Source organism: Caloenas nicobarica, chromosome 2 (assembly GCF_036013445.1).
Source record: "Caloenas nicobarica isolate bCalNic1 chromosome 2, bCalNic1.hap1, whole genome shotgun sequence".
In the NCBI taxonomy this organism is placed as follows: Eukaryota; Metazoa; Chordata; class Aves; order Columbiformes; family Columbidae; genus Caloenas; species Caloenas nicobarica.
In genome coordinates, this window is record NC_088246.1 from 49,006,164 (window position 1) to 49,033,705 (window position 27,542).

At 40.0% G+C, this 27,542-nt stretch overlaps 1 protein-coding gene across 3 annotated transcripts in view; it reads right to left on the reverse strand.

The window, feature by feature from the left end:
• Nucleotides 1–24,420, reverse strand: part of MYRIP (myosin VIIA and Rab interacting protein) — a 213,899-nt gene extending 189,479 nt beyond the window's left edge. For 2 of the 3 annotated variants that reach the window (XM_065628380.1, XM_065628378.1), the window contains exons 1-2: nucleotides 24,212–24,420; nucleotides 10,151–10,300 (exon numbers count right to left, since the gene is read on the reverse strand). In XM_065628380.1, coding sequence (XP_065484452.1) covers nucleotides 10,151–10,260 — 110 coding nt within the window. In that variant the 5' untranslated portion in view covers nucleotides 10,261–10,300; nucleotides 24,212–24,420. Of the gene's footprint in view, nucleotides 1–10,150; nucleotides 10,301–23,577; nucleotides 23,646–24,211 lie in introns of those variants that run through there. The other variant, XM_065628379.1, reaches the window with a different exon arrangement.
• Between the last annotated feature and the right edge of the window lie 3,122 nt (nucleotides 24,421–27,542).

Sequence of the window (27,542 nt, forward strand, 5' to 3'; positions counted from 1 at the left end):
TCTTTGCAATACACCAAAGAACTGTATTAATGAAAGCCTACCATGATTTCTGGAGATACTAATCCTGTTGTAAACCAGCTTAATACAGAGATTCATATATTTTTCTTTATGGAGTTTTGATAGCAGTCAACAGTAATAGTAAAATTATTTTACTCATTCTAAATTTTACTAAGTACCAAAGAGTAAAAATTAAAAAAAAGAAAGTATGTTTTAGTTGCCTTCAGGAGAATTTTAAGTCATAACTAGGAGGAGAATCAAAGGATTAAAGCAATAAAAGAAGAAAGGCATAAGCAAATATATTGACCAACTATAATTCATTCCAATGAAAAATAAAGGAACAGGCTGTTACACAGTGTTCTCTGGTGTGCAGTTCAAAGATTTGCTCTGACCTCAGACACAAAGCCAAATACTCACTAACTACAAATAAAGGCAACAGTAGATAAACGATTTACCTCAAGTTCAATTACAGTGAAAAGTATTACTCTGTACTAACTGTCCATATGTTAGTTTTTACCCCTAAGCAAACACGAAGCTCCTTATTGTACAGCTGTTCTGGAGAACCTGAAGGATGAAGTGTTAAGTGAATACAAACTCACCATGGCAATTTGTTGAGATTCACCTTCGCCTCTGCTGATTCAGTAGTTTGAGGCAGATCCTGTGACACACTCCCTAAGCTTCAGCATAGTGAACAAAACACCTGTTTTACTCCTAATATAGCGGCCTTACCTTGTCTAAGTGCCCCTTCCACACACTGAACATTTGTTCGCCATACAGATTCTGACAGGCTTTCAGTTCTTCATAAGCTTCAGAAAGCAAATATTAGCAAATATTCAAAAGGCACCTTTTGATAATCAAAACCACAGACAGTAGAGAGCTGCACACTGGTTTCAGTGCACAAAGGCAACCCAGTTTCACAGCAGCTCTCTGTCACTCTGCCACCTTCCTGTGCTGCTACTTCACAGCTGTTCTTGGTTCTGCTCTCAACTGAAACCAGAGAGGCTTCATTGTCTATGAAGAACAGAGAGTGAGATTCTTAAAGTAAGCAAAGACTTTCCTTTGATTCACCAACAATATTTCCTCTTGAAATAAAAACATCAACAATTCCAATTTCCAGACAATATTATTTTCCTTAAATCTAGTATCTCTGAAATATTATAATACTTTTTAAGAATGCTTAAGGTAGGCAGAAGCAGAAGTCTTTTCCTTTTGCAGACATTAGTGTTTCTTAAACATGCACTTTTGAACATCCATAATGCATGTGTTTCTGAAAAAAGTATTAAGTCAAACCTCAAATTTAAATGACAGATCATATTTCAGATTGACAAACTTCATCACAATGAGCATTATCTCTTATTTTCCTGAAAGCCAAAGGTGAGCATATTCAAGATAGGAAGCCACACAGCTTCATCCAGATTGAGGCGGCCAAGGACAGGTCTACAGCATGTTGCTATAGAAACTCACAGTAAAACCATTCCCTTCTGGCAACAAGAAAAAACAAATTTTAAATATAATACTTCTTCCAAAACTGTAAGACTTCGCACATATTGCTTACAACTTAGTGAATGTTGTATGGAAATGCATTTAGAGCATCCCTGTACTGTAAACTCTAATACGAAGAATAAGCCCTGAATAAGTTATCTTATGTAACCCTTCTTTTCGTATTTATTTACAGGTTTTACCATAACTTGGGAAAATACTACAAATTGTACTACTACAGTAACACCTGACTAGAGAAACCAACACTTAAGGTAGACTTGGGCATGCATAGATAACAACTGTAAATTGGTAGATCTTGACCTGTGAAATTACACCTAAGGTGGATAAAACCACACTCCTTCAACAAAGCCATATGTTTCCTACAGCATATCCACAAACCTTTTAATAACTTCTGTAATTGCAGTAATCAGTAATTGACTTCAAGCACTACAGTAACAGCCAACAGATGCCATAAAAACAAGCCCATGAAGTGAAGAGTAACCAGGAGGTGGGTCACCCAGTGCACAGTATTCATTTGGCTTTTCCAGCTTTGGATTTAAACCACACTTCCAAGGTGCAGACCCCTTTTCCAGACTTTTGTCCTCTGGATCAAGGCCCTGAAATTCAACTGTCCAGGACCTGACACTTGTGCCCTTTCACATTCTTCCCAGTAATTTAAACTGGTTCCCGGAAAGTCCCCTTTCCAGGCATTACTACTTTCAGCTTTATCTTCAGAAGCATCAGATTCTGAATCAGACACTTATTTCCCTTTCAAAAAAATCTTTACTTTAGATAGCACAACACATACACCGACCCAGTCATTTTGTGCATCTCTCCCTGGGTCCTCAAAAACAAACACACAAACAAAAAATAAGAAACTTCATAAGAAAATTTCTTCTGCTCTCCAGCATCCCATTTCTTTTGGTATCCATGACTGTGTCCTAACTGTCCATCCTATTAAGAAAACAAGTTTCTCTAACAAAAGGCTGAATGTTTTAGTGATTACCTGCTAGATAATGTTTTTTTCTCTTTCAGGCTAATTATTAACCCAGCATTGGTTACATGACACAAGGAAATTATCACTTCTTGTTTGCATATTGGCATTTTGGTCCAGTCCGTCAGTAAAAAGACAACAGACACACAGTAGATGAGCCCAACTTTCAATGCGGTGTTTGCCCAGATCCAGCTAACCTCGACAGAATCAACAGCTCTGAATTCACGGGGCAATGGGGGCCAGAACTCAAGCGGTCCATGTGATCCGTCGCCATGCCCAAGGCAAGATCCAGAAAGTGATGGCATTCAGACAGAGCTTTAAATATCCTGTCTTTAAAACCTGTAACACAGATTCTACAATTTCCCCGTCAACCTCTTTCCTGAGAAGATTTCCTCTATCAATCCATGAATATCTGTACCTTTTTCCCATGAAATAACATTGAGTTTAATAAAGAGGTTTCTGATAAATTAATAGAGATTGATATGTTTAACAATGTTAGTATCTCATTTCTTCAGAAAAAATGTTGAAGCATTTTCTCTGCAAAAGGCACTTAAGATTTAACATTTTCAACAACTGTTTTTGGCACGATTAAATTGTACAGACAATTGAGTCCATAATCAAGAGAAGATCCCTTCCCCACACTGCAAGGCTAGTCAGGAGAGAATATTACTCCTGAAAGTCATATTTAACAGCTTAGACTCTTCATACACAAGATATCGGAGATTAAATATTGATTTTACATTATAGCTATTCATTATGACTGGCACACTCACTCCTTTTAGCTAAACTATGGTCGTTAATTTGATTAGTCATAACCCATGACAAAGACCAAGTCACAACAAAAAAAGCCTGCAATAAGTTTTATAACATGTCTGCAACATCATACTGCTTCCTTTATTAAATAGTTATCCACAGGTCATGCAAGTTTGGCACAGTGTACGTGGCATGTCCAGAGTTGACAATGTTAGCTGAAGGCATTTCTTTCTATACTGATTTCTCTAATATTCCCTACAATTAGGCTTTTTCTTTTTGCACCATTTCACAAACATCATCTCTCATGTTTCTTTGTGCTTGGTTCGCTAGCATTTCCTCTCAGTTGAAACTGCAATTGTAAACACATTTTTAAAAAAGTCAAAACTCACATCTGGATTTGCCTGTACTAAAACACTTGGCACAAAATTCAAGAATGACAGTTTTAGGAATGGGATCCTGCATTTGCCAAATAACTTCAGAAGTTCCATCCATGCTTTCTCTATAGCATCTTCACGGCATTCAAATAACAAGCACAATCACAGAGTGGGTTCCCATTACACTCACAAGCATGTACAAGTAAGATGCACAGAACTGGTTCTTGAAGCACCTAAACATAAGCTGCTCTCTGGAAGTACCCTGGCATTTTCGCCCCTCAATTAGGCAGAAAAAAAAATTGGACCGAAAACTATAACTTAAACATCTGAAAGTTCTTTGCTTCTAAGGCCAGATTCTTTCCTCTGCCCCGATGTATCTCATGTAAAGCATAAACTAGGTCCTACCCTCTCATCAACTGCAATCACTTTCCCTGCTTGTATGTAGAGCGGGGACCAATGCTGAGTCAGCAGAATTTATGCACTAGCTTTGCTCCAGGACCATCAGGTGTTAGACTAGGGAGTTTTGGGCAAATCAAAGACAGGGTGCAGACCCTAAACTAAACGCTGTTGCTGCACATGAAGCGAGACATTGCATCATTGCTGAGATACCTACTGCCTTGTCTAATCTCAAACACGGCATTATTTGTCAGCAAGCAGCACACTTGGATCAATGTTTCCTGATACTAGCAACAAGTAACAGTTTCTAAATGCATTTTAAAGTGCATCCTTACCGACTCTGCAGCCAAAACCACCATTAGCTATCTGGCTTTCACGCAGAATTCATTCAGGTCACTACCTATTTTTTGATAAGCAACTTATCCTGACCTGAGAATACAGCTAAGGAATATCTGTTAAAAGATTAAACACTGCTGTTGAGAGAGAGCTACACAGTAACAGTGTAAAGCAGCTAGTACACAGATGAAGTTACAGGAAACTCTGAATCCTGCCAGCCTGCACTAGCTAGGAAACAGGTTTCTTTGCATCTTGGAACATTATGTAACAAAATTGGTGATAATCTATAAATGAAGATGTCTTGCTCTTAATCTTGTTAATGAACCCTTACTTCCAGGAAACAGCTGTACTGCCCTAGATATGTTTTTATCTTGTCTTATAAGCCAAAGCAGTAGCAGAATAATATATTAACTTGCAGCTATGATTCTGATGAATCATTCATAGCACTCAAAAATAAGTTTAGACAGATGAGTGCTAAACTTACAACAACTCAGCAGAGCCTTGCACTGGAGAAGCGAGCAGCTGTGTTAACCTGGGAATCACAAAGAACACTTTTCTCAGAGAAGGAGTAAACTGCTCTGAGACCCTTTATCGCAGGGAGAGAATGTGTGTGTCGGGACAGTCTGTAAAGAAGTGCAAGCCATTCTCCTTAGCAACAGTGTGGCCTTACTCTCAAGTCTCATGGGCACAAGGAGGGATATGATATAGTATGTTACAGTCTCCTTCTCTGAATCCCTTGAGCAGTTAATGACCAAGCACAGGAACCAGAACAGTGCCTACCTACAACAACAACAACAAAAAGAAGAGTAATAGACAGGAATGCTCTTTCTGCTCTCCCTAGATTGTTCACCAGAGAGAAGGGCAGGCAGGCCGACCTTATGAAATCACGTTGAGCAACAAGGAGTTAATCAGAAGTTCACCTTGTGGAACTCTGAAGCTTGTGGAGATGATGAGCCAATCTCCTGTTCCTTCCTCATTAGGAAAAGAGCTGTAAAATGGCTTTGCTTGGAAGCAAAGTCAGGAGGGAAGACAGATGGGGTTTTTTGGTTGATTTTTGTTTGTTTTAAAGTATTTGATACAAGCCTGCCACATGAAAGAGGAAAAAGGACTGACATGCAGAATCAATGGATAGCTATCCAAATGTCTGACTTGGCATTTTGCCAGTTTGATATGACTCTCACAGACAATATTTCGATGAGCAGAGGTTGGAAGGAGTTTAATATTTTATCCACTACAAGACCCATGACACATGCTGTGAACATATTGAAGTCTTGTGTAGTCTGACAAGAAAAAGCATCAAACTGGTTTCAGGGTTTTGTCAGGTACAACAAGTTATTTCTTAAGAAGCCTCTCCACGAGTCTACTCATGCTGCAATGGGCTACGCTGCAAAAGCAGCAGAAAGAAAAAAGCAGGTAAAAGCAACGCTCTTAATTTCGTAAGTTTCATCATCTTCTACACAAGGCTCTATTCTAGTCCCTTACCAATTGTTTGGCTAAAAAAAAAAATTAGAACCACCAGATTGGAGAGGGCCCTCCAGTGAACACGCCCATATCTCTTTCTGCAAACAAAGCATTGCTGGAGATTTGATCATGAATCACTGCAGTTTTTTTTACCACAACTGAAAATGTGACTGCATAAATAAAGACAGAAAATATGACATTCACCAAGCCAGCTATGGAAGACACAACATCAGGCAAGATGTGGCGATGTTTCTGCCTGTGGGCGACAGTCAATTCTCAATGCTTCCCTTGTGCTGTTCCAGTGATCCCGCATAATTGCATTAGGCAATTAACATTTTATGATCACATGTCCATGTGGTAGCAGAAGGTCAGTAATTTTTCCTTGTAAATACATTTTCCAGGTGATTAAGAGCAGTGCTTTAATCAAAAGAGAACCGTCTCCCCTGAAAAGAAACAATTTTCATCCGTGCCCCAATGCAAGTTTCTATGGTTTATTACTAGAATACCACCACACAAATGGCTGATTCAGCATTCACAATAGTGATGGAAATTTTTGTTAGCCAATGGCTATAGGAAGATGGCTGCTGCTTGCAGCTGATCAGCACTTGAGCCCTTTCTACACCTGCTCCCTTTTCCCTCTTCTAACTTTTCTCCCTTTGCAGTTGTTGTTAAATTCAGTATCAGAATAGCCATCTTTTAACCTGTCCACGTGGCTAAAACATAACAGGTTGGGAACATATTCCACAATTAGATGATCCATCTTTTTTTCTGTAAAATGATAATTTCACTTATTAAAACACCCTGACTTCTCAGCATTCCTGACATGAAACAAATGAGCCAGCATGTTTATAAATACAGTGGCAACTTTAAAAACAAAGCCAAAGGGAGAACTGATTTTACCCACAGCAGAGCAGAAGAAACAGTGGTGCATTTAGACAGCCTGGAAAATTTAATACACAGGCAGCAAATGGAAACAAATAAAAGGCAGCAATCTCTTTTACACATCTGTTTATGTAAAGTGTCCTATCTCACAAACACACATTTGGCCTTGTAAACCCTTGTAAGCCATCCTCTGCCATTTCTTAAAAAAAAAATAAATACACACCAAAACCACACAACTGCAGATATGACAAAGTAGTTATGCACAGCAAAATGTTAAAAGTTCAACCCTCAAAACAGTCCAGTCTTCTCCATTGCTGACATTCTGCAGATGCATGAAGCCTGAAATTCAAGATTAAGAAAATAAATTAGTCCATGAGTAAACAAGCCATTAGTGTGTCCAGTCAACTTGCTCAAAAAGCCAGCTGTGATGATTAGTGTCCCAGTAGCCCAGAGACAGCCTGCTGAGCTTCTGTAGCAGCAGTGACACACACAAGGTTGTACTAGCACAGCCTAGTCCTGAGCACACATGCGGAGCAACTCACACCAATTACCTTCCTAATTATGCCAGATCTGCCTGCTTTGCCTACTGCCACTGATTCACAGAAAAATCAAGCCCATCTCTTTACAAGTCTGTGTTATAATTTTAGCCTCAGTGACTCTGGCTGATTGCACTAACATTGGAGTAAATAAAAATATAACACTACTGCCAAAGAACAAAACCAACACATACTCAAAATAGAAAGATTATGGGTGAACTAGCAACAAAGAACAGTAAATATTATTAATCTGATACCAGGCTGAGAGCCAGAGCAAAAAAAGAAACTGAACTGATATGAAGCAATAAGGCATAATAAATCAACCACATTAACCACTATTTACATACTGTTACCTTATTGTTATCTTACTATTTTTAGCGAACTGCGCTTTTTTCACAAAATGTACAAGAAGATCCTGTCTGGTAACACTAACAAAGTTGGGAGAAGTATTTAAATTAGAGAACCACTGCTAAAAATTCTCACTGCAGAGAGATTCAAAACAGCTTTGCAGCAGAAAATGGAGATGATCAGCATGGCTTTTCTCTGCACATTCATTATGTCATTTTGTTTACAGAATATGGAAAAATAAATTAACATGTAACAACTGCAATTTTGTAAAAAGATATTGGTGTATTAGCTCTAAAACAGTTGCCATTTTACTTCATTACCTTAAAAACATTTATCAGGAGCGAAGATAAACTTCATTTTTTTTAGTATGTGATTTAACTCTTCAGCTGCTGCTAGTAAAGCAAAGTTGAAGCTATCAACCACTTATAATTTTCCAAGCTTTCATTGTTCTCCTGATATAGTGAAAATCTGTCATATATTCCCTTAAGTAGTTCTTGATCTTTAGAAATAATTGCTACCAATGGGAATAATCCCAGAAAGAGATTTGTGAAACAACTACTTAAATCTTTGTGAGGAAAAAAAAAAATAAAATCAAAAACTAAAACCCTGTGCTATGAAAAATTACAGAGAAACCCTATTTTAAGAAAGTATCACACGTGAAGGCTTCAACAATACTATCCAAAGAGTAATGTTGTTACCTGTTACCTGGAACTAATTACAGGAAGAAGAAATGTACCTTCAGATATAAATTGGATTGGATTTATGAACAGTAGTCTAATATAGAAAAAATATATGCCAGTTTTTTCTTTTAAAGATTAGATGTATTGTCAAGGTTTGTAAAGTCAAACTATACTGTACCCTTTGACAGCTGATAACTTTCTAAGAACAAATGCAATAGAGCCATGAACATCAAAGCAGACACATGGACTAATCTGCTTTCTTACAGGTTGAAAAGTCTACTCTATAGCAAGGTATAGGCTTCATATATGAATAAAATTACTTATTACATAGTAAGCTAAAAAGACATGTAAGTCAGAAGTAAGGTTTGAACTTCACTGGCAATCTTTACTACTTACTTTACTACTTTACTACTTACTACTTTACTACTTACACTAGATAAGCTGAGTTGAATTTGCGTGTTTCTCTTACCTTCCAGTGTTTTATCTTCCTTCTCACACCAGTTTTCTACTTGTGGTCATTCAATTACCAAGTCTCATGGACAACTTCAGCAGCAAAATGGTAAAACACGAACACCAGCAAGAAGTTTATCAATCCAGGCTTTCTGATCAATTTTCTGTGAGCGTGCCTTACATCCTCTCCTCTCCTCCTCTCACTACAGGATCTAGTTGTACAGAATAGGCCAGATTGCCCAGCATTTGCTAACTCTGGTATGCTTGCTCCAGTCAGATACAACCAGTCACGTAAAAAAGCCAGAGAAAGCCCCCAAACTCACCCTCCTTAAACTGTTTCTAGAATCTCGTGGCTTTGTTGTGAAATACTACCAAAAATAATCAGTACAACCCATGGCAAAACAAGACAAAAAAAAAAAAATCTGCGTGTCATCCTCATCCAGTCCTTCCTCCCTGCAGCAAGCTTGCACTAGCAATGCAAGCAAGAACCTGGAGAGCATGCCAAAATTGGTAAGGCCTATGTTGCTAGCCTTCTTTCTTGTTCCTAATGTACCAAGTAGTTTCAGAAAATAGTAACAGAAAACTGACAGAGACAGGTTTCTGCTCAGTTCCAACTACACATAATATATACACCTAGTTTTGTGGTTATTTCAGTCATCTTCCTGCTCTGCTGACTTCAGCTTGATGCTAAACGATAAAGAAACAGGTGATACGTGTGATGCTAGCACAAATGTAAGAGAATGTACATTTCCCAACTATAGCTAGAGACTTCAGACTATTCTAGAAAATAAATAACGATACGTTCAAAGAAGGTAATTAAAAAAAAAAAAAATCAGACATAATAATTCAAGGAAGTATTGTTGAAACAGAAAAATATTGTATCTACCAATTCAGATCTCTGTCAGTAGACCCCTTGTCAGAGACCAAAGTTCCTGGGCTGAGAAATTACCTTGCAGTAAGTTCCATTTATTTTCTTCTGGGTTGTTTCTCTTTTAAATCACTTTGTACATAGATTACTAAAAGTAAAGTTAACTTATCAATACAATGGATAAAATATTGCATTGATTATTTTGGAAGAGAGACAGCTTGAACTTCATCTTCAGATGTTTAAATATAGACAAAGTTTCTGAATAAAAGAAAATGAACTGACTACAGCAAGCAAAAACTTCTCTTAAACTTCTGTTTACATTCAAGTTAACCACTACTTAGCCTCTACGCAGGTGACATACACAGATGATTTAGAGACTATTGTAGTTTAGGCCAGGATAGACTATAAACACAAAAATTAATTACTACTCAATAAATTAATCAATGTGGAACAGTTTGTATGTTTATTGCCTCAGTGACAGGAATGATTATTAATGCATAGAACAACACAAAAGAGCTGTGTTCTCTGCTTTCCCTGAAAACCAGTTTGTCATAATCCAAAGAGATCAATATTTTTAATCATGTTTTCGTTCCTACCTCAGCCTTTCTTCTTCTTTCTTGCGAAGGCTGAAATCTCGCTGAACCACCTGGAGCACATGCTCTGCTTCTTCATCAGTCAAGCCAGAAAGATCCAGTTTTCTCCCCATTATATACACTGTCCTGGATATGAGTAACTATGAGGAATATCTGAAATCGAAAAAAAAAAAAAGGCAAAATAAACTGAAAGCACTGATAATTTTCCTGAGTGTGTTGAAATCACAGGCACATTTGCCCAACAAAGGTGCTGCCATAAACATCAGAGAAGTAAATTATTCATTTCAGAATTATTTTTCAAGCTCCGTGTGCTGAAAGCAATCACTCCCAATTTAAAAAAGAAATGCAAAAGATAATTTATTTGGAATATTCAATAACACTGAGGGAAGACCTCAGTGTTGCCCTCAGCAAGAAACACGTTAAACTAACTCAGGTGAAACCAGGTTTAGATATTTCTTAATGTTTTATGCCATGACTTAGCAAAACACAATCCCTGCGACGTATATGAGCCAAGAACACATTCTCCTGTAACACTCAAAAATATTTTGTACTACCAACTAAGAAAACAGGAATTATTTTAAAATATCATTTTTAAAAAGTGTATACAATTCAAATGCATTTCCCAGAGTGACTGGAAAAAATAAATTGTCACTGCCACCACTAAATCCTTATTTCCCCTTTCTATGAATGACAATGAAGAAGAAAAACTAGTAGTCAATGTTATGTGTGAATTGAAGGTACTACAAGTTTCAACCAGAGCTTGGTCCATTTATTTAATTAATGAATTATTATATCATCAATTTATCATAATTTATGTTCTAGTGACTTTTCTTAATTTTGTTGAATTCTAGTAAGTTCAGTTATCAGTATTAATTTCTGTAATTTGATGTATATAATTATTTGAGCATAATAATTTGGTCCATCTCCACATTAAATTATGGCTTCAGAAACACCATAGTTTTTGCAGCTCTGTTATGAGCTCCTAGTAAGGTATATAATAATTATGAACACACAAAAGTTTTTACATTTTACTGAAGAGACAACTATTACTACCTCTGCATCCATGATGAGTGTCAAGCAAATGAGGCTACATAAAACACATGAGCTGGTTATGTCTCAAAAAAATACCTCTAAACAACAGCGCTATGGCACACAATTAAGTGCTCCAAATAGTATAGCAAGAAGCAGCATGGGAAAGCAAACAAATGAACCACAACAAAAACCACTTTATTTGCTAAACATAACAATTCATTTATTACTTAGATGATGACAGGGGATGTGGCTGGTTAGATTTTGGTTGGCTTTTTTGTTTTGGTTTGGGGTTTTTTTATATAATGTTTACCTTCCTCCAGTCATCTGGCTACAGTTTTTCAACAGGAAAAAAAAAAAAAACCCACACACACCAAACACAAGGAAAGAGGGTATTGTTTATTTTTTCTATTTTGGTTAGGCTACCAATGAAGTTTAGAATACACTCTTCATTCAAGGAAACAACATTTCAACAAAAACAAGCAGATGGGATAGATGCTTAGGTAAAATCAAGATGACAAGCTCCCTCCAGTGAGGCACGTGTTCACCACACAGCTAACAAAGGTCGCAATGGAAGAGTATTTTCTGGCTTCACTCTGCATCTACTAAGGAAGCTGAACAGGAACATCAATAAGTTAATAAAGGCTATAAAAATTTAATTCTAAATAATATTACCAATATTTGTAGAAAAAAGTGCCACAGAAATGAAAGACTATATGCAGTCTTCACTAATTCTACTAGCAAGGCTAAGAATATATGTTAAAACTAAAGGTTGGCTACAATATAGCGAGGAACAACTGGCAAGCTTTTCTTCCACTTCACACACATGCATAAATCTTCTTGAAATGTTCACAATGTGAGGATTTTCCACAGTCCTTGTACCAAGCCTGACTGGGCACTGGCAAGCATAAGAAAGGGTAAGGTAGGGCTTGCTGAGGTTACGCTTACATGCTGCAGCTCAAAGGCAGAACAAGCAGCACCCTGGGACACGTTCTTCCCTCCAGGTTTGGGAAATCTGTCCAGATCTTCCCATGCAAAGTACTTCAATGCAAAGGCCACTCTGACCTTCTAAAAGTGTGCAAGGGCTTCACTGCAGGAAAGCCACATCTGCAGGGAAGCAAGCAGGACTTCTCCAATTAACTTCTTTCACACCCATACACTTCGTGGGAAAAACACAGGACATAAACTACAAAGAAATAAAACTATTTTAAGCAATTGCTGGAGCCAGTAGATACACCTCAACGGCAGGGCTACAGTGGTCTGAGACACAAGACGATGAAGGTACCAGGAGATCAAAGATGCCATTCCAGTTGTTCTTGAGCATGAAGTTAACTGTAATTAACACTGTCATAGTAAGTTCTCTGTGCAGGTTTTCATCACAATGTTTTTGGAAACTTTGTCAGAATTAATTCTGTTTTTTCACATGTAGAAACTGTGGTCGATCAGTAAAGAAAATTATCCTTTTCATTGAGCTGCCACTGCCAATTGTAAGCATTTATTGGAAGGGGGAAATTTACCCCTAAAACTGGGGGTAAGTGAGCAACCTCACTATCTCTGATTTTTTGGCGTTGGCAAAGACTTTATTTCAAGTATGCATGTACTTTAGAATCACCAGCAACTTTAACTTTTGATTTTCATGTGGGTTATTTACCTATAAGACACTCAGCCTACATTCCAATGTTCCATTAACCTCTTGGCAACGCCTGTGTTTTTTCCCAGGAAATAATTTTTCATCACGTTCCTAAATCACCTATGATCTGGGAGTATAACAGCAGTTTGTAAATATTTATAAACAATGCTCAAATGTCTTTTTTTCCAGTAGATCCATATTACGCATTTTGGAAATACACAACGGCTCTAGAGGAAGTGTAACAAGTGACATTTAAAAACAAAAAAATAAAACTCCACACACGCACACCAACAACAGAATAGTTTCTCAGCCTAAAATAACTTCTGTCCTCAAATGAAATAACTTACATGAAGCTATTCAGACGTTTACCTTCCTAAGTAATACTTCTTTTCTAAATCTCTAACTGATTGCAAAACTGAAGCTTTCAGAGACATTACAAGGAATAACATCGCTCCCTAGAAAACTTTTGCTCAACAAATTAACACATTGTAACAGGAAAGGCAGGCTTACAATAAATGACTGGGTATTGTTTGAGTAATTCTCTAATCTTAATACTAGTTAGATTTTAAAGCAGACTCTAATAAAAGGTTAAATTCAAGAAACGTTTTCAATGTGGAAGTTTAAAAAAAACCCAAACAAACAAACCCAAAAAACCCCACACCACCAAAAAACAGCACAGAACAATGAGTAAATGAAATGTTTTTCACAAACAGCAAGTGGTTCTTCTGAATTTTAAAATGGATAAGAGCATCAACACAAAAGAATGAGGGCAAATAGCATATTTCCTAGTCACTCATATGATAGGTAAGCTGTTTGGACTTGCAGGCTCAGCAGAAGATTAGCATTACAGGAGGGTAGGGAGAAATCCCACAAACTTTTTTTTTTTTTTAAATACCAACTAACATTTAAAGCAGATTCTCTGTTTGACAAAGAGCCACATTATAAAGTTAATTACGCAAGTGGTCACGCTGGGTACTGTGCAACACAGGCATCTTAGTTTTATGCCATAGCAAGGAAATCAGCACTGGCAAGGCTGCATCTGGAGTGCTGTGTCCACTCGTGGCTCCCCAGTACAAGAAAGATAAAGACTTACTGGAGCAAGTCCAGCTCAAGGCCACAAAAAGGAAGATGGGGCTGGAGCATTTCTCACAAGAGGAGATACTGGGAGCACTAGGACTGCTCAGCCTGCAGAAGGCTCAGTGGGGCTATACAGTTTGTATCTGGAAGAGATCCCTCCAATACCCTAGCACTGAAAACAAGAATATCCTACAATTCTTTCCATTTCTGAGCAGATTTTTAGTTGAGATGTCACCTGTTTTCTCAACACAGTATCATTGTTGCTTTAGAAGGCTGCTCCTGTCCATTAATGAAATGTGATACTTGAGGAGCCAATATCACAAACTGCTTTGTCCCAGCTATTTGCAATTGAAATATTTCATATAGAATACTTTCCCTCACACACTCTCAGCTTTAGAGTCACCAAACTAAACACCAGAGCTTTTCTAATCTGTTCTGCTACTCTAGCACTCCTAGTATTTTCCACATAGAAAATTGAGAAGAAAAAACCTTCTAGTAATTACATCTTTGATTCTATTGCCAACCAACACATTTTTACTTACTTCAGCAGTCTGTCAGGACCTAAATAATCCTGCTCAACCTGTCTTGTCATTATAGTTTGGCGTTTGACCAACTTTTGCAGACATCCTTTAGTACCTTAAGAAATTATTTGTCTAATCTTATTGGTGAGCATTTTTGCCTTTTAAATAATACAATAAGACAGTCATCTTTCTGAGCCAAAATGCAAAACAAGCACTTTGTCCACAGCAGAGCTCCTAATACTTTTTAAAAAGTTTTGTTTAATGAATATCTGAAAGAAGTGTTCACAATGCCAGCACAAGGTCATTACACTAGATTTTTTTAATGCAGATGTCACAATATATATCATAAATAAATTATACGTCACACACTTTACTTGGTGAAAAAAAATGATATCTGAGCCTTGAGAGTTGCAAAGGGGATTCCTGTGTTTTGAATTATGCCAACACATTGGAACAAAACCATCCTTAGCCAAAGAAAACATTTAAAGAACATTACTGTCCAAAGTAATTTCTACTACAGCTAGCACATCATTAAGTCTAAAATAAGGCATAATTAACATTGTTCACAAATTTCTTAATCTTTTTTAAACTCCAAGAAAGTCTAGAAGCTGCAATAAACACCACTGTGGATATTCTTCCCTTTTCACAGGAAATAAACTAGAAGGATAATATACTCATTGTGAATACAAAGCCACCTCTTTAGATGAAAAATTAAACACAGTCCAAGTGACTTCAGCCTGAGGACTTGTATCCAGTGTGCTACATTTTAAATGAGATGCAAGACAAAGATCAAGAGGACGTTATTCTTTGTACTCACACAGATTTTAACTGAGATTTACTGCACATATTTCCTGGTTCATAACCAAAGCAGAAAATTATCTTCCTTTCAGTCTTGTAGCCATTTTATGTGAGATTTGTTTAGAAAACCAAACAGCTTGCAAGTTCCTAAGCAAACTTAAGCTTGTTTCACTAAGGGATGCAAGGGGTGAAGCAGCACATTTTTAAAAGAACTAGGAAGTTTGGTCGGTTCCTTCAGGAACAAATGCTCCTTATTAACACAAGTTACTGTAATAACTGCATGTACTTCTTGTCCAGCAAGGGTGCTGGGACATACCATAGTGGGGGAAATTGTATATCTTAAAAGTCTAAGGTTAGTACTGTGTGGTTTTTAATTTTAATCTATTTAGGAAATAAAGAAGAGATTCACAGCCTTCTTGCTTCTGTATTTTACATTATTTTAAGTACTGAAAACGAAATAGCAAAAGTAGCAAAGCTCCACTAAAACTGTGTTTTAGTTTAAAAAAAGAATTACACCTCTTACCTAAGGATGGCATTCTTCCAGAGGCAGAACACAGCATATTAAGCTGCTTCTAAAAAATAGAAGCTATTCTATTTAAATAGCAAAAAAAGTTATTTTTGCAGAAAAGGCTAAAGATTACACTGGAGGACTTAATTTCTGTCATCTACCTCTGACAGGTTAAAAAAAAAGTCATTAAAAAGGAAATCTTAAAAATAAATCATGTCTATTTTATACCTATCTACCAGGCCTACAACTGATACACAAATACAAATCCCAGTGGGAATTCAAAATTTATATAAACACCAAATTCATTGACCAGAATAATCTTCTCACTGATAACAGCAAACTCCCAGAGGAAAGGCTTATCCAGAATTTGGCCCGACAGCTGCTAAAGATTGTAGGTCATCTGGTATATTCTGTTAGCACATATCTCACTACCAATGGCTTTCTACCGTATCCTCTCATTTTACTTCAGTTTCATATTCCATTGTTTAGGTTGAATTTAGGCTAACAATATTCAGCTCTATTTTCTCTATTTAGTAGCAACTGTCTCATGGAAGAATGCGTAGTTGAGATGATGGGTCTGACAATATTCTGACTGTGTGAGACTGACTGCTACTCTTCCCAAAATGAGGAAGGCAACTTGGAGAGAAAGACACAATTGGAGCAGTAATGCACTGTCACGCTATTGTATCTTGGATGATCGGCATCTTTTCCACTTGCCTTCCATCTAAAGCATGAAATGCAGGTGATTATCATAATGGACTGTCAACAACCCCAAGGCAAATCATCACAGGTCAGGCAGAAAGCCAGTATGTGCACTTCGGGCACGCAACTCATCCCAAAGAGCCCAACACAGTCAGAGGTTTGTGTGCCTGCAAGCATGAGACTGCAAGGGCTTCGCTTTGGATGTTTGACTTGCAAAGTGGTGCTCAGAGTTTACTACCCTGTACCCAGGCTCCTTGCACAGAGAACAGCAGCCACTGAACCATGTCCCTTCCTCCACCTTCCCATCAAAACCCAAACGAGAACACACCTGGCAAATCGGTCTGCACACTGTACTTTATAAGCCTGAGCCAGCATGAAGAAAATACTAAACAAAAAGCTCATTTGTATTCCTACCTGTCTCCTCAGCGTTAGCTCAAGAGTGAGGACTGCAAAAATACATTCGCCCATCTGTGCTGCACTATACATGACACATCCATCTCCCAAGACACCTGTCAGTCTCAGTATTTTACAGTCAATGGCCATCAAATGAGCTACACAGATTGAAGAGAGATGAAAGATGCAGCAGATTTGTTCTTCTCTATTCCTTCAAAGAACTGATGGCAGTTTCTATTTCATTTTAAGAGGCAGACAGAGAAGGGAGCACTCACTTTATCTGTGCAACAGTCTAATATGTGCAACCAGAAAAAAGATCAGGTTCAATGCCATGTTAAGCCTGGGAAGCTCAAATATTTCTCTCTCTCCTTGTGGAAGAGTGTATAAGAGAACACAACTCAGGATATTCATGTGCATATCCCTACTTCAGATGCCAACATTCCATTTTCTATACAACCTGAAGAAACTGAACGATACAGAAGGTCCAGTACCATGTGAGCTGTGGAGAAGCACATGACAAGCATGTGTTTTAAAGTTAAGTGCCTTCCCCAGTACCACCACAGTCACTATTTGTAAGAACAGCTATGGAGGAGCATCCTACAGATAACAATCAACAAGCTAACCATGAAAATATAGGTCCACCGAGATAATTCATGCAAGTTCAAGATGCCAAAGCATCGCTACTACATAAAGTGGTACTAAGACTTCTCATCAATTATTCATACCTTTAATCTGGGGAAGAAGACATTGAGAGAAAAGGTGAAGCTTTTGTAAAACCTCAAAAGCTCTAGAAGCACTACATGTTTTACATCTGCATATAAATTTAATTTTTCATTTTAATAACATAGGCAAAAGAGTTCTGATAAATTAAGAATGTCATCATAACTTGAAAGCCATATTGTGATCAACCCATGCAAACTACAAAAGTAAACAGTTAAGTGGATTGGCTGCTACCAAAACATCCATAATGTAAAATCCAACCAATATGCAAACACACCACAGGCATACTTAAAATACTCTACACAATAAAATGGATTTCTCCCCCAAAACACATGTTGCACTAATTGATAACCTGCATCCCTCTTACTAAGGAGATGCTGATGAGTGATATTTAAGTTTGATCCAGGAACTAACCTTTGACTGACAGAATCTTTCTGCAGGACTAGGACAGAGACAGACATACTATTTTTAGAGGTAAGAAAATGCTTCCCACAGCAGTTGCCACAAAGAGGCAGTATTCTCTAGTGCTGCCTGGTGTGAAAACAAATTTAACATAGTAAATCACTGCTAATTCAAACCACTGACAGGGAACTCCACTGCAAAGTACTGAATTTTACAGATTAGCAAGTAAATGAACAAAATTTAAAAAAAAAAAAAAGTCATGATTGTGCTTTCTGCATTCACTCTGACATCTGCGAAGTGCTTCTAACCCTGATTAATGTTACAGCAAGCAAAAATCATAAGAGATACAATAGTAAAGAGTCACATCTGTAATGCCACATGTCCCATTTCACTGAGACTTAGTGATGAGCTGTTATTTGGTTGACAAACATTGTATGGAAAAAAGCGTTTCAGAACCAGGTTGTCTTTGAATTGTTTTGATAAAACATTTGTTAAGCGATATAAACCAAAAGTAAAATAGAGCCAGAGTTGTAGAAATCAAGCCAGAGCCATAGAAAGCCTTTGAAAACCAAACGAGAAGCTGGGTTAATCTGTCATGTGGGGAGTTGATGGATTAGTTTGTTGACACTGGGACCTACCTACACTCTGCTTAGAAGAGGCTCTGTGTTGGACCCAAGCTTGGCTACTTTTTTCATATTGACACTGCACAACATGGAGGTAATCAGAGCTCTGCCCACCAAAAACAAACCCGAAGCTCTGAACCCAAGTTTATACAAACAAGGAACATATTACATTCAAGTACAAGATGCAATCGGGCACTTTCTGGAGTTCAAAGGCCGGCTTCACTGCCAGGTTTTGACTGCTGGTTCACTCATATTTGAATCCAAACTGGTGCAGCCTCACAGCTCCTTTAGTTTAAACTAGGGAATCAAAGCAGTTCACCCTCTTACAGGTTTAGAGAATCATCCAGCCAGCACAAACGCCTTTTTTGAGTCACACAGAAACTATTATTTGATCAATTTAAAACCACCATCTTTAGAAACTAGCTAGGACTACTCTGTACCTTAACTTTATTTTTAAAGTAGTTCCCTGTAGCAGGGCCCACTCTTGAAGATGAAAGTAGCATTACCAGTACAATGAAATAGCATGCTTCTTCGATAAGCCTAATGAAGAACATCAGCTTTACCAAGAAATTCCTGGTTTTGGTCCTCTGTATTAGCTTATCTAGTTTTTAGATTTCCAGTATCCATCATAACAGGCCTTCTGGACCTTGATATAATATAGACACCAACTTCCCCCTCAACTGAAATCATAATCTTCAGTATTCTTTGCCTACCACAGCTACATAGAAGACATATTTCCATGAAGGAGGTTCAGTTCCCTTAATCATGTGTAGAACCACGTGGAACCTGAGTCCACACTACTTCCTCCATTGATTCCCCTCTTTCTGACCTGTGATACTACTTTGGAGCAGGAATCTGAAGCCTCATCATTAAACATTAGAATAGAAGTGGGAGGTGGAATAATCAGGCTGATCTTCCTCTAGAGGTGAACTGTTTTCTTCTCATTTGGGACTCAAACCATGATTTTGGTGCTTGCAGTGATAATATATGGACAATTTTTGGCACTGCCTTTCAGATCAAGCCCAACTGAGACTGTGAAAAACAACATCACCGGATTATACCTTTTAGAATCCTCCTCAAAGCTCTTCCAATTGCTTTTACAACCTTGTGTTTCTCCAATTCACGAACTATGGTTTAACTTAAATCTAACCCATGGTCTGTTAAACAAATGTCAAAGCACTTAAGACAGCTAGTTACAAGTGTCGAGATAACTTCCAGAAAGGTACACCAAGCACTCCCAGGGGTGAGCACTGAGGGGCAGAGGGATCAGTTCTCTTAAGGGGAAAAAAGGGAATCAACCTCTTACAAGGCTGACAATGGTTAGAAAAATAGATACCTCCAGTTGCAGAGTGTATTTCAGGACAGCTTTAGCTGCATCTCTGTCAACACCACTCAAATCATATGCTGAACATCCATGCCATGGCAATCAATTATAATGGCACAAACCAGTGCTTTTCTATTTGGACTTCCCCATGACACAACATCCTGTTCATATAGCCCAAAAAGGAGAGAGGAAAAACCACATTAAAATGACCATCTGTATCAGAAGTAATGTCTAATAAGCAGAGAGGCTCTTCTCGAATTAGTTACAGACGAGATAAAACTCCTTATCACAAGATCAGAACAGAAAATTTACTTCTCGAGTTGTAAACATGTTTTGCTTTCTTTCCTTTCCAGAAGGAAAACAAGAGATTATGTACTGTCTTCCTCCAAGAACAGAAAGTTGGTTTACAACAGCAGAGCCACATAGTATTCTGCATGGAGGCGGGTTGAGGGTGTTGGGAAAGGAATTGTTTTGTTATCAAAAAAACACAAATATTTCAGGCTACTACCTGGCTTCAAGACTCATTAAAGCCAGTGGGAATGCCATGGACTTTAACAGCCTTTGAATAAGGCTCTGCACTTCAGATTACTATCACAAGAAGAGACTACGTCTCATTTTCTGCAGTAAATTACCTCAGCAGCCTTTAAACAGACTTGGTTCAGAAACTATGGCTGCATTAAGTCACTTATCCATTTATTTTTCTCCATCAACAAGCAGCATATATTGCAAGAAAAAGTCTGGAAAGATTTTTTTTTTTGGAACTGCTGCACAGCAGAACTTGAGCTTTTGTCTACAGCAGCAGATGGGCTAGAGTTTCCCTTCCCACCTGCCAGCCAGCACCAGCACAATTCAGGAAGACTACTTAATTGATTAGCATGAGTCAACTTGAGACAATGCCATCCCAAAGCATTTCATCTTGAAGATTCATCTCCACAGCGGTTTGCTCCTCCACTTCAATAGCTGGTATTTTACTTGGAGGGGTACTTTGCCTTTAAGAATGCAAAATTAACTTCCTACTGTAATGCTTTATTATCTTAAAGCAACCAGTGTATAGTAGTAACTGCAATAATCTGATCACCAAATACCAATATTATTTTTTCTTTTACATTCATAAATTGATTGACAGGTAAATAAAGCGTATAGCTAATAGGAAGTAACAAGAGATCTAGTTTCCTTTAACCAACTCACAGACTAATGCATCAGTAAAAATTTGCAAGATGCAGGTTTTTGTTAGTATAACATTAAAAGAAAAAGGTTGCTCGGCTGTTGAAATTTAATACATATTGGTTTGGAAATTCAATGTGTTCCTGTTCCCAGAACACAATCCGTAAGATCCAAAAATTTCTCATTATTGCAATAATGCTGATATTAGCTTTTGACCAGGCAAGCCAATGCAATCCTTATGCTCTGTTCACCTACACTAAAGCTCCTAGGTGATTTGTTAAACTGCTTTCTACTGTAGTATGTGTTATTTATTTATTTTCAGGACATAGAATATCTTACATAATGATTATTTTCTGAAAAGGCAGTTTTTAGAAATGCAGCATCGCATTTTTCTATAAGAATTGTTAACCAAAAATTTAAAAAAAGGGTTAACACATTTCAACTGAAAGTCGTTATTATAAATAGCAAGTAGGTCATAATCACTAGTCTTTACCATATGAATCGCAGATCTTACCAGTGTGCCAGCTACATATAATGGGTCTTCCTCTTGGGTCTGTGTGAATTCACATCAAGTTTGAAGACAGGTGTCTTTGGCGAATCTCACAAAGAGATACATAAAACTAGACCACAGCTCAAAGTCTTACCAAATTACACTGTATTTAGCCTTTCTACAAAATGTCCTGCTTATGCTAAAAACGAAGGTCAAGTTTCTCTGCTACTTTGAGCAACAGTATGGGGTGCTCCACTCCACACTGAAATATAGCAATCTTCTTCTTCCCTTAAGTCCAATAAGCTTCTTTTGAAGTAAGCTGCTATAAACCTCTGAATATAAAAAGCTTGGGTTTGGTTTATTTGCTGGCTGTCAGTGGTCCGCAGGTGAGCCAGAAGCATTTGTTATCTCTAGGAATCTGTCTAGTAAATAACCTACCTGGACCCAAAAGGAAGGTGACAGAAGCACTCCATGGGAAGGCTGGATTAGTCTGCCCAAACAAATGAATACGTCTTCTCAAAGAGAAAAATTTGTCTCTGTGGTTTTTCATGGAACTATACTCAACTAGTTTATTTCAACTTGTCCAACTTTCCAAGGCAGGTTAAGGTGGTTTACACTGCCAAACAACAGTTTCCAGTCTGATGACAACAGGGCATATTAATGTTGGCAGCAATACAAAGGAGTCACATTTTCATACAGATGTACATTTTATGAACAATAGTGCTTTTGGTATATACAGCTTTTCTTCAGCATCACCCATGCATAGTTTGAGGATTTTTTTTTTTCTTTGCTTAAGCACAAGTTCTTCAAGTGTTCTGTTTACTGCAACTATTAAGTAAGAAAGGTGAATTCCTACTGTGTTTATACACTTGAGTACACCCTATATAATCCAAAAGCCTGGCTTAGCCATCAATTGTCAGCACACCCAGCTGTATTTGTCAGGTTAGGGTGGAAGCAGGAAAACAACTCAGGAAGATAAAAGCTTTAGCTTTGCTTTTGTGATCTTGTGTCAGTCCTAGAGAGCACTAGTTCAGATGAAGAGTCTGTTAAAAAGCATTAACCTGTCTGAAAGGACAGTATTGTGCTGCTTGAATCAGCAGCAGGTTCAAGATGCAAGTCCTGTCACAGGGGGCAGTGGTCTTCTTTATGTACTTCTCATCCCAGTGAGGGCTACTGGGATGGACTTCTGGTCTGGGAGTTCTCACTCGCAACTAATGTATTACAGCTGTTGAAAACAATATTCTCCTGTTTGTAATTGCTATATGCATTGTACTAAGTCATCTGACAAATTCCATAGGAAGGCTACAGAATCACTAGGTACATTTTTGGACACTTGGGCATAAGGCATCAATAAATATGCTCTGATACAACCCGGTACCCGAGTAACGATGGATAAGGCAGCAGCTTGAGGGATTACATACAACGCATTTTGCCTTTTACACAGCTCTGTTCACTCTCTCAAGCTAGAAGTGAGCAGCAAGTATTATTACTGTTTGACACTTAACTGCAGGGACAGAGTCAGCCGTCTCAGTGCAGCTCACACAGAACCGCTATCACCATTAATAAGCAACTAAAAAAAACCTGTTAGGCTTGATGAAAGTTCCCTCAAAGCCAGAAAAATATCTGGTAATATGACAACTAAACTATCTTTCCCTCCTTTCTCTCTCTAGCCTTCCAGAAAGGGTTGTCAGAGGATGAGTAGAAGCCTTTATTGCCAAAATCCTTGCTGTGCCTGTTGTAACAAACTCCAGGCTCCATAGCAAGACAGCTACCCACATTTCCAGAAACACAGAAAATAGTAAAATGGTACATATAAGGCAAAATCCACTATTTTTCAAAATAGATTGCTAGATACAGTTAACATCCCTGCAAACATACTTGAGGAGGGACGCACGTGCACTCCAAGCATTTTGCAATCTAATTTGATCACGTTCACCTAAAACACAACACAAACCCCAGCACCAACACACGCTCCCACTTAATTAGATTCCCCAAGAAAAGTCAGCCCTAGCCATATGGTATTTTCCTCGGCAGTTACGATAAACTGACCTTGATACTAGGAAAACGCACGCTGCTTCAGTCTGAAGCATAAATTACAAGCGTGGAGCGGCGGGATGCTCCCGCGGAAAGGCGGCAGAGGCAGCGCCACGCAGGGAAGTTGATGAAGAGCTAAACACTACAACAATAATAATAATAACAATAACAATAATAATAATAATAATAATAATAATAATAATAGCACTGCAGTGACGGCGCGCAAATAACCACGCTGTCTACTGAACGCTACGAAGCTACTCAGACATCCAGCCGGTAATTAAAAGAAGGCTAATATCGTGTCGTCGTCCCCCCCCCCGCCAGCACAGGGACTCTCCGCGGAACACCGGCCCGCCCCGCCCCCCAGCGCCGCGCAGGGCCGCGGCCCCTCGGCCGCCAGCGATCCCTCAGCCGCCAACGGCCGCGGCACCCGCCTCAGGAGGCCGGCGCGGGGCAGACCCGCCGCGGGCCGAGCCCCGGCCGCCCCCCGACGGGGCGCTGCAGCGGGCGGCCCCGCAGGCGCGGCGCTGCCACGAACACGCCCGCCTCCCGCCCCTCACAGCGCCGGTCGGCCCCGCGGGTGTCCCCCCTGCCCAGCGTCTGTCCCAGCCCGCGGGGAGGGGGCGGCGGCGCCCCCGGCCGTACTCACCCTCGGCCGGAGGCGAGGGCTGCACCAAAATGGCAGGCGAGCAGTAACTTCCCCACGGTCGGGGGACGGGAAGAGCCAGCGGCGCCGGCTGCACCCCGTCGTTTATGCAGGGAGGGGGCTGCGAGCGCCCCTGGCCAGCCCCCGGCCGGACACCTGCGCGGAGCCGCCGGGCACAGCTGCTCCACTCCCGCTCCACTCCCGCTCCGCACCGGCCGCTGTAGCCGGCTGTCGCTACCGCCTTCCCTCCCCGCCGGACGCGCCACCGGGTGCTGCTGCGGTACCGGCGGCGGCAGCTCCCGCCGCGCCCCCGCCGCGCACCGGCACCTGCCCGGGCGCCGCCGGCCAATCGGCGAGGAGGGGCCGGGCGAAGGGCGGGCCGGTGCGCGGGCTGGCGCCGGCACGCGCGCCGGGAAGCGGGCGGGGGCGCGCCCGGGGGAGGGGGGCGCGCCCGGGGGAGGGGGGCGCGCCCTCGCTTGCCCCGCTCCCCGCCGAAAAGGGCCTGGCCCGGGCTGCGCCCCCCGACGGGCAGCAGCAGGGCGGCCCCGCCGCCGGCGTGTGCCTCGGGGCTGCCGCCGCACACGGCGGTCATGGGGGAGCACCGGCAGAGCGGCCGCTGCGCAAGGGGAGCGGAGAAACGAACCGGTGCTGCCAGACGGTGCCGATCGGGTCGGGTCGGGGATGTCTTCCGAGGGGGGAAAAAAGAGGCCGGCTGGTACGAACGGACAAGCGGTACGTCCGTATGGATGCAGCACCCCGGGGTTCATCACGAAGGTGTGGCCTGGTCAGCCCCTCGAATCATCCGTGAGTCACCGCTGCAATCTGACCGTGCGTTTGTACGCCCTGTATCACTGCGGATTGTACTGGATCACGCTAATTACTTTTCCCGTGGTGTTGTTTTTCGTCTCTGTCTTTTCTTGTGCTTGTTTAACTTCGTTTTAAAATAGCTGCAGCTCTTCACTGCAAGGCATGGTTTTATTTGATCTCAGTTGAAGTGCTTTGTCAAGACAGACGCATTCAATAAATCTGGGCAGGTTTTAAAGGCAAATATTTTCAAGGATAATATTTTTATTTACGTTAATTTCATGGTAGTACAAATACACTGGTTTATCAAACGTTTACTTCTATGCTAACCTACACTTGTCAGTAAAATGCATGTCACTCTGTGAGGCAGACATCACATTCATTTTGAAAGTGTATATAAAAACAAACAAAAAAATCCACGAAACTTTGGGAAGTATTCTGCATCAAATATTGTTTTGTATTTCCCCAGCACACCTATATGTAAATACATGTCTGGCTGTTTCCCAAACAGAAGAAACTTGTTACTTCTTTAGATAACGGTAAGAAAAAGAAGGGGTCGTTTTCAACAGTAATGTCTTTCAAGAGCAACATGACATAGCAACAAATCTGAAACTGACTAAATGGAAAGGTCACTCATTGCCTATATTAGAAGAGTAATCAGTAACACACACCAAGCATTTTTTATGATGGAAGGAAATGTCTGGGTAGAAATCCCTCTCCAATCTTCTGGCTGAATCCCTGAAAGAAGAACGTGTTTTAAGATCAGCCATCAATATCAATTAGCTATAATGCTTATAATTGAACAACAGATCTAACAGGTAAAATTGTACACTCCACTCCTCACACTCAAGCTAATAAGCTAATATTGAGTTCAGGAGTAATATTTCACCCTTGCCTCAATATTGTGCAATTAGGTACACAGAGATTTTATACCTTTCTCTATAATATTTCACATTCTTCTCCACTGGAGGCAAAGCATAGGACTTGAGGCTCTTTTGTTCCGCACCAATACAGTAATCAGTATGTTTTTACTCCGCAACAGTACTCCACAGGGAAGGTATTAACTTACGGCATGCTTAAACCAGCCTTTAACAACTGAAGGGGTGCAACTAAGAGAGGGGAAAGAGAAGAGCAATGCACGGGTGAACAAATATTGTAATGGCCTTATGGATAGTGCGCTGGACTTCTTTATTTGTCTGCATCCCTTCTCTACCTGTTGCATGTCCTATTTGTCTTCAACTACTGGTTTTGGTGTCTCAGTTCAAAAGAAATCAACTTCTCTTTGCATCCACGCAAGTATTTTCTGATTGACGGCATTCACAATTAAACAAACAAACAAACAACCTAACAAAACAAAACCAAACCAAAACAAAAAAAAACCCCACAGCCTGACTAAAATATTTTTTTCACCTCTATAGGCAAAATCATAAGGCACAGACGGGTGAAACTGAGATATACGAGGCTTTCCCCGGAATCATGTATAACACAGCCAGTGAATAATTAAAATAAGTATCTAAATAAGGATGCAGAATAAAAAATAATTCTCAGGAACACAAACTCTGCAGCCAAAGGTGAGACTCAGATAAACAAAACATGCCCAACCCCCTTCCCACCCAGCACCTGGTGACTGCAGAGAGAAGCAGGGTACCAGGGCTTGCAAGGGATAGTAGCAACAGTGGAGTGGTCATAGGGCAAAGGGGAATGCCCTGTATGTTTATCTTACTTCCTAGGGCTCTGAAATTCCCAGGCCTCCTTACATTCACAAGAGAGTTATGTTAAACTGCAGGCCGTGCAATCTTTCAGTGACAATAACCTCAGTATGGTGAGAACCAAAAAAGAAGGCAGGCAGCCAGTATGTATCTGTAGTACAGCAACCATTCTGCCATAAGCTGTAGCATGGAAAAAAAATCTTGTAAAAAATAGATAGTGGGTCTTGTAATAATGGGGTGCAGGACAAGAAAATAGTTATTTTATTGGTGATGAGTTTCTCTTGTCACAACACAGCCTTTTTCATTAAAAAAAAAAAAAAATCATCTAAATGTAGACTGAAATAAGCAGGCGGGCTTTGCCTGGAAAGCTCAGCACCAAATCCAGCAGTGGCATAATTTACAGGTGGCCACAGGGCTGCGGTGGCTGGCGGGTGACTCCTGAGCCTGTCCCCAAACTGTGCTGGGTGATCAGCCGGCCACATGTGTGCAAGGAGGGCATGACAGGCTGAGTGCCAGGGCAAGTGGGACCCTGCCTTAGCCCAGCTGTGGGCAACCCAGGGAGAGTATCCCACCCTGCTATCAACTTCCCTCTGCCCTCAGAATCCATGGAATGGGGCTTGTGGTCACAAGAAAGATTAAGATTTTTGGAGTATACAATTGTTGCAAAGCCTGTTAAAAAATTGGTTTCAGGGGAAATAAAATTTGCACTGGTTTGGTGTCCCTCAGAGGATACACAGTGGGATGCAGAGGTAGGGCGTTACGGATGTACTCAGTCATGCTGCATTATACAGAGGGCTCTCTTTACAACCCCAGGCCACTCC